The 7,038-nt window shown below is 53.1% G+C and overlaps 1 protein-coding gene across 1 annotated transcript; it reads left to right on the top strand.

Moving 5' to 3' along the window:
* Positions 1–974: 974 nt before the first annotated feature.
* LOC104459318 (USP6 N-terminal-like protein) lies at positions 975–7,012 on the top strand (the record flags this gene model as incomplete). Its single annotated transcript, XM_010076035.1, has 6 exons — positions 975–1,095; positions 2,000–2,094; positions 3,713–3,778; positions 5,117–5,216; positions 6,441–6,593; positions 6,834–7,012. Coding segments are annotated over 6 exons (714 nt in total), but the record flags the coding sequence as incomplete, so codon positions are not given.
* Between the last annotated feature and the right edge of the window lie 26 nt (positions 7,013–7,038).

Below are 7,038 nucleotides of genomic sequence, written 5' to 3'. Positions count from 1 at the left end.
ATATAAAAATATATGTAAGGATTTTTTAAAAGCTCTCTATATATATGCATGTATGTTTGTGTGTATATATATATATACACATAGCCCCCCATGTTTAGCCAGGGGTAATTCCAACTTTAAGTCCTAATACTGGTTTGGACAGACAGCTGGAAGGCCCACAGGCAGCACAAGACTCTTTGCACAGTTGTTTCATTCCCTTGTTCATTTTGTCACCTGGTAAATGGCATCTGGCAGATGCAGTTTGGGCGAGTGTCAGCGAAGAACAAGGTATTGCCCTTTGCCTTTGCAGCAAGACTGGCCTCCTGGCTGAGGGTCCATCATGTTTCTGACTTCTTGTCGTGCACTGAATGGCATCCTTGTTGAAAACTGATTTATTACAGCGAACCAGTCATTTTTAGCTGAAGGGCATGGGTAGAACAGACCTGAATTAGCAGCTGAACCTACTGCCTCCATCTCCAGGAGAGGACAGTTACCCTGGAAGGCACAGAAGATGCTTGGGGGTAGTCAAGGAAACAAAGACCCTGCCTTCCCTTGTACCAGATAAATGCTTACCAGATTTATTTATTCTTTAATTACTTCAGTGCTCATGTGGCTGAAGGAATCCAGAACAGTATTGGAGCCACATGCTGCTTTTCATCCCATCCCCTAATCCCTGCTGTAGGAACAGGCATCTCTGATGTTGAGGTTTCTGTCCTTCACTCCTGGGCTAGTGGGAGGTGTCCATGCCCATGGCAGGGGGGTGGAACTCAGTGGTCTCTAAGGTCCCTTCCGACCCAAACCCCTCTGCGAGGCAGTGATGTAGTACATGACGTATGGGAGCTGTGAATTTGGGCATAAACGATAAAGACCTTGAATTGGGGCAGACCTTGCAAGAGGAGAGGGAAGCACAGGCAGCCTGAGCTGCTTCTGCAGCTGAAGCACCATGGTGGGGTCTGGCGGCGTGGCAGCACGTGTGCCCCTCTTGGCTCTTGCAGGAAGTGAGCTACTGCCAAGGGATGAGCCAGATCGCAGCCATCCTCCTGATGTACCTAAACGAAGAGGATGCGTTTTGGGCGCTGGCGCAGCTGCTGACCAACCAGCGGCATGCCATGCACGGTAAGGCTGGGGCAGGATGCGCGGGGTCTCTTGCGGTGGCAGGGAAGGCTCTTTAGGTTGGTCGCTAGAGCCTCGTTTCTCCTCACGTACTTGTTGAAAGGCGGTAAGGCTTAATGATGTGCCGACCCAACCCAACTACAGAGCTGAACTTTGCTCTTGGAGGTGGACAAGTCCATCAGAGAGAAATGTGGTTTATTGGCACTGAGCTTTAGCGCTCAGTAATTAACAGTTTCACAGAGGTGCTGCCTTAGAGTGCCTTGCCCGTGGCTGTCAATTAACTCAAGGTTATGAGTTTCTAAGAAATCTCAAAGAAGTACTTCCAAGAGCATCGTGTGATGCTCCGTTTTTAGTGTGCCACGAGCTACGTGCCCTTGTGTTTTTATGAAGATGTAATTCCACCAAATGTGCTGTATTATTTACCTTAGAAGGTAATATTAAAGATCCTTTCATCTCACTCGTGGTTAGCGGTAATCTGTGAGTGGAGGGCTAAGCCTTATGGCTTGATAATTGCGGACGGTCTGAAGAGCATGTCCTGCTAGATTACGGGGGGCTGCACGAGCTTGTGGTGTTCAAACATCTTCAGCTTTTCTCTGAACCTTGGTAAGCACCAAGATGTGTTCAGAGGGGTCCTGGCCCAGCCAGGTCTCGGGCAGACCCGCAGCGGGAGGGGAGCGGGGCTGCTGGGTGGGGCAGGGGTGTGACGGACCAGCGGGGCTGGTGCTGAGGGTGCTGGGTGAGGGGCAGGCCCTGAGAGGGGTTCCCAGGGAGGGAGCTGGGTGTGCTGGGATCCAGCTGACTTCAATATGCAAGACAGGGGATGAGTTTCTAGAAAATCAGGCTGCTCCCATGTCTGCTCCAGAGCTTTTCTGATTCTTTTTTATTTCTCTCATCTTTTCTCATTAAGGTTTCTTTATTCCTGGGTTCCCGAAGCTGCAGAGATTTCAAGCTCACCACGAGCAGATTTTAAGCAAACTGTTTCCCAAACTGAAGAAGCACATGGTATCTTTGCTCTCACTCTCCCCATGCTCATATTGCGTTTTAACGCTCAGGCGGTTAGTGTAACGTTCTGCCCAACACACGCACAACTGAACGTACTTCCCACTGTGTAGGACGGCTTCAGCCACAAAGAGGCAAGCGTTTATTAAACGACGTGCCTGAATCTTGCTGAGGCGAATGGTTATCATTTGCTTGCTGCTCATCATTAGTGCAGGGACTGCTAACATCTAAAGGCTTCCTTAGGAAAGCCAGGCGGGGAGGCTGACGGAGCCCGCAGCAAGGGAGCTGTTGCGTGCAGCAGCGAGGCTGGGGGATGCTGGGCTGTCTGGAGTCTTAATAATTATTAGCTCCAAGTGCTTGCGTTCAAGGGTTTTGCTGTTGGTTAAAGATAGGAGTCACATAAGATCTGCTGTGTATTTTGTTGCCTGGGCACGTCCAGTTTTTCTCCCCAGCAGATGGTCCAAGCCCGTTTGGTGGCTGGAGGTGCATCTGCAGGACACATTCGCTGCAGTCTAGAGTCTAGGAGACTCTTTTCCAACACCTGCTGCCTTTTTTTTTTCCCCTCTTGTCCCACCTTGCATTTGCTGTAGACAGTTGGTATTCAGTGGCCAGGCTCCGGAAGGTTTCTGATGCTCCCAAGGGGCTCGGTGGCCTGGCTCCAGGAAAGGCTTTTTATATTGCTGTCATCTGCAACAGCTCTGGCTGCAAACGAGCCAGCCCTGGCAGAGAGGTGTCACAGAGCCAGGACAGGTTTGCACTTCATTAGAGTCCCAGGGGTGGGGAAGCCTGGGCAGGGAGGATGCGAGTAACTCGCTGAAAGCTGCTTGTGTCTCTGTCTCCCAAAGGCTCCCCAGGCTTGCAGGGGACCAGCACCAGCTGGAAGCAGAGACCAGAGCTGGTGGCTTCTTCCTCTCCCCATCCCTGCCACTGTGCTGGCTTTGCAACAGCGGTCACATCGACTTGGGTTCTGGAAGCTGCAGAGGTTTCAGGCTCCCCAGGAGCAGATTTGAAGCACATGCAGGGCACAGCCGTGCCACGCCGTCAGCTGTGCCAGAAAAAAGCAAAGCTGTGTGCATGCTGTGCCAGGCACCAGGCAGGGGTGGAGATGTGCTAGACTGGGGGGATGCTGGTGAGGTTTTTCAGAGTTTTCCTTAGCCTGTCAGGCTGTCCTGCTCCTGCAGTAGTCACGCCAGCCCAGTGAGGTAGTGCTAGCAAAGCTAGCTCAGCCGTGCAGGTCTGGATTCAACCGTGGGATACCTGGGGTTCATTGTTTTTGTGGTGCTCTGAGGAGCTCGAGTGGGAATTGCTGCGGGAACAAAAACGGTATTCTGCAAGGAGGGCATGGTTTGGGTTCCTGGGAGGTTTTTTTCCAAAGGTGTGGCTGAAGTCTGGCCACGCTGAGGATGAGGTTAAATGAATATCTTGGGCAAAGGGCCAAAGCAGGGCTTCACCACTGGTATTTACAGCAGGGGTTTTGCTGGGAGACAGACCACAGACAGATCCTGCACCCAGACCCCAGCCTCAATAACCCACCCAGCCTTCCCAAGAGCCCTGTGAGTCGGCTGAGCCCCCAGCAGCCAGCCTGGTGAATCGCCTGTCTCACTTTGCTGTCTCCTCCTAGGACAAGGAGCAGATGACTACGGGGATTTACACCACCAAGTGGTTCCTGCAGTGTTTCATTGACCGGGTGAGGATGCTCTGCAGGGTTTTTTTTTGCTGCTTGTGTGCGTGATTAATCTGCCTGGTTTCTTGAAAAAGTACGATAATTTGAAGAAGGTGTTAATATTTTATAAGGTGGGATGTTATGCACACTCTCATAAGGCAAAAAAATTAAAAATAATGGCACGTCACTGTTGAGAAGCCAGTTGCTGCTGCCTTGCTGGGAGGTGGCTCAGCAGCAGCAGTATGAGCTTCAAAGTCGGGAGAGATCTTCTCTTGCCCACCGGCACTGCTGTGAAGGCTGTTAACCTCCCTTGGGCTCTGGAAACAACGTGGGGAGAAGAGCTGGAGGCACAAACCTGAACAAATAGCAGCTGCAGGCAGGGGAGCGGGCTGGGCCCTGGAGACCCAGGAAAGTGGGAGAGAGTTACCTGGATTTGTCCAGAGCTAATTTGCCAGTCCCCAGCCAAGGCAGCGTTGTTTTACAGGGCAGCGTTGAGCTTGCACACTTAAATGCAAGATCTTGTCTCAATTTCCTGCAGCCCTGTCTCCTGTAAAGCAGCAGATCACCTCTTCCCTGTGAGAGGGACCTCGCTGCTTTGCGCTCTGTTGCTGAAAGCGGTATAAAACACAGAAACCCTTTAACTACAGTAACGTGGTGAAAGAGCTGCAACGGCCGGTCGTGCAAATTCTGGAGAGTAAGCACAGCATCCTAAATTTGAACTTAAACGTCACAGTAGGACCAGTGTTAATTTCTGTGTTGGTGAGATGCCTTCAGTGTTAGCGGGGAGATGGTGGGCTGCTCCATCCCTCTGGGTGTCAGTTCACTCCTGTTTGTCACATCAGCTCCGCTTACAAATGAAAACCTGTTGCAGAGGTTTTTCTCGCAGGCGCACACATAAGCCTGTGTGGAAGGAAGACCACTGCCCTGGACACCAGAGGAGTGATTTTTTTAATGCTATTGAAGCACCATTGGGCCTTCATACCTATCCCATAAACAGCCTTTCATCTGTCTGGGCAATTTGGATGGATACAGGAGGGGTGGTGTTGTGCACCTGAAGGCTGAAAGGCGGTGATGCTCCCTCCAGAGCGGGGGAATCCCTGTGCTAGAGTGTCTGTGCGGAAAGTTTCTTGTTTCCTGCATTCACAGCCGGGCTTTAAATACTTCCCAGCCACCCAAGGGTGTTAGCTTTGAGGTGATAGATGAGAAAACAGGGTTTTGTGTTATAGATGAGTCCTGGGCATCCAGTGTCGTGCCCTGCTGTGCGTTTTGGGGCGAGGGGACGCAGTGATGCCACCAACCTCTGTGTCATCATCCCATCAATAAGCGCTAACGAACTGGTTTTTGTTTGTGTGTTGGAAACAGACGCCCTTCACCCTCACCTTGCGGCTGTGGGATATCTACATCCTGGAGGGAGAGCGGGTGTTGACAGCCATGGCTTACACCATCCTCAAACTGCACAAAAGTAAGGTCCCAGCAGAGCGTGTCCTGTATGGGTGGCATCGCACTGGGCCACCCTCGTGCTGCGCCCCCGGGAAGCCTTGCTGGCCACCGCCAGCCTGCTGGGTGCCCTGCGCGGCCCCAGAGGCACCGTCCTGTGCTGGTGCTTCAGGGAGGAAATGGGATGCCGCAATGGGATCCTGCGCTCAGCTCCCAGCAGATTCCCCCCTGAAACGCTCCCAGCTGCCTCTCCCTGCGGGCTGTGCCCCGTGTTTTTATCAGTACGCTTCTAGGGGTGTATGCACAGCAACCCGTCTGTCTGCAGAGCTCTGTGTGGCAGTTCAGCTGAAGAGGCTGTAGAGCTAGAAATGGCTGTAGATTTATAAATCCATTCATATACTTCTAAAATGACCAAAGCCTGGTTTTCTTATGTAACATTAAGGCAGTGATGTTTCTGCCTCGAGATGTTTGGGACTTTGAACCCCTCCTCTTCCATAAGCCAGCAGCCTTGCTTTGTCACCCTGTGAGGTCTTTAGTAGGGGACAGGAGCGATGCCGCTATTGCATGCTGGGAGCCTTTGGACCAGTGGGATTTATGGGACTGTGTGTGTTGGCTCCTGCAAACAGCCACCCTGCTCTTGTTTCAGTTGAATGAAGAACAGGCTACCCAGAAATACATCTTCAAGTATCCCGTTTGTTTGCAAAGACCGGGAAACTGGCAGGCAGGCAGAAGTTTCAGCCTGGCTATGAAATTGTCTCTCCTCCCTGAGGAATGTGCGGTGCAGACTGGCATCCCTGCCTGCATCCCTGGCGTGGCTGCTGCCTGCATCCCATCCTTGCATCCCTGGCGTGGGTCAGCATCCCTGCCTGCATCCCTGCTGGCTGGCACAGGGTGGCATCCCTGGCTGGTGGCAGCGGCTGTTCAGTCTGACGCTCGGGGTCTTTCTCATGGAGCTTTTCCTCCTCCTAGAGGTATTGGTGAGAACTTCCAGAAATGGCCCAAAATGTGCATCCTGGTCAGCACAGGTCCCAGCCCCACCACTGTCCTGCCATTGCTGGGCTGCTGCCCAGAGGTGGCACAGATAGGTAAATGAATTGACAACACTAAGCGACAGTGGGAAGGTGGGAGAGGCTCAAATGTTGTTCCCTGGAATGGGAACAGCAGCAGGATCCCAGATAAAGTGCCACCCATGTTCGTGCTGCCCGGCAGTTTGGCCACACTACTGCCATTACTCCTCTCCATCCCCCAGAGCGCTTGCTGAAGATGACGCTGGAAGATTTACGGGAATTTCTGCAGGACAAAATTGCCGCTTCCCTGCAGTACGAGGACGATGCCGTCATTGAGCAGCTGCAGGTGTCGATGACCGAACTGCGCAAGATGAAGTTCGACCTCCCTCCACCAGGTGGGTAGAGGGGAAGGTGGGCGGCCCGGCGGGAACAGCCAGTGGTGGCCATGTCCCCTGGGGACCAGAGCATACCTGTGGGACCAACGCATCCCTCGGGTGTGGCTGGGAGCCGTGGCAGCCCTGAAGGGCTGGAACCTGCTGGGTGCAGCATCTGCCCTCCCTGTGCTCGGGGCATGCTGGATGCAGAATGAACTGATGTACAGTTTTTGGGTTTTGTTTTCTCTGCTTCTGATGCAGCAAAGCCTGAGGAGTTCCCACGGAAACCCCTGGGCCTGGAGCTCTCTCTCAACCCAGTAGCCATGAAGGGCAACATGGCAGCCAACGGCCAGAACGGGCGGGTGGGCGAGCAACCCCCGGACAGGGAGCCCCATCCCCACAGGGATCCTGGAGCACCCAGAGGAACGCCAGCAGCAGAGGCGAGGACCCCCACCCTCCAGCGCAG

Source organism: Pterocles gutturalis, unplaced genomic scaffold (assembly GCF_000699245.1).
Source record: "Pterocles gutturalis isolate BGI_N339 unplaced genomic scaffold, ASM69924v1 scaffold9563, whole genome shotgun sequence".
Taxonomy (NCBI): domain Eukaryota; kingdom Metazoa; phylum Chordata; class Aves; order Pterocliformes; family Pteroclidae; genus Pterocles; species Pterocles gutturalis.
Note: the sequence above shows the minus strand (reverse complement) of the source record. Positions and strands in the feature narration are given on the sequence as shown.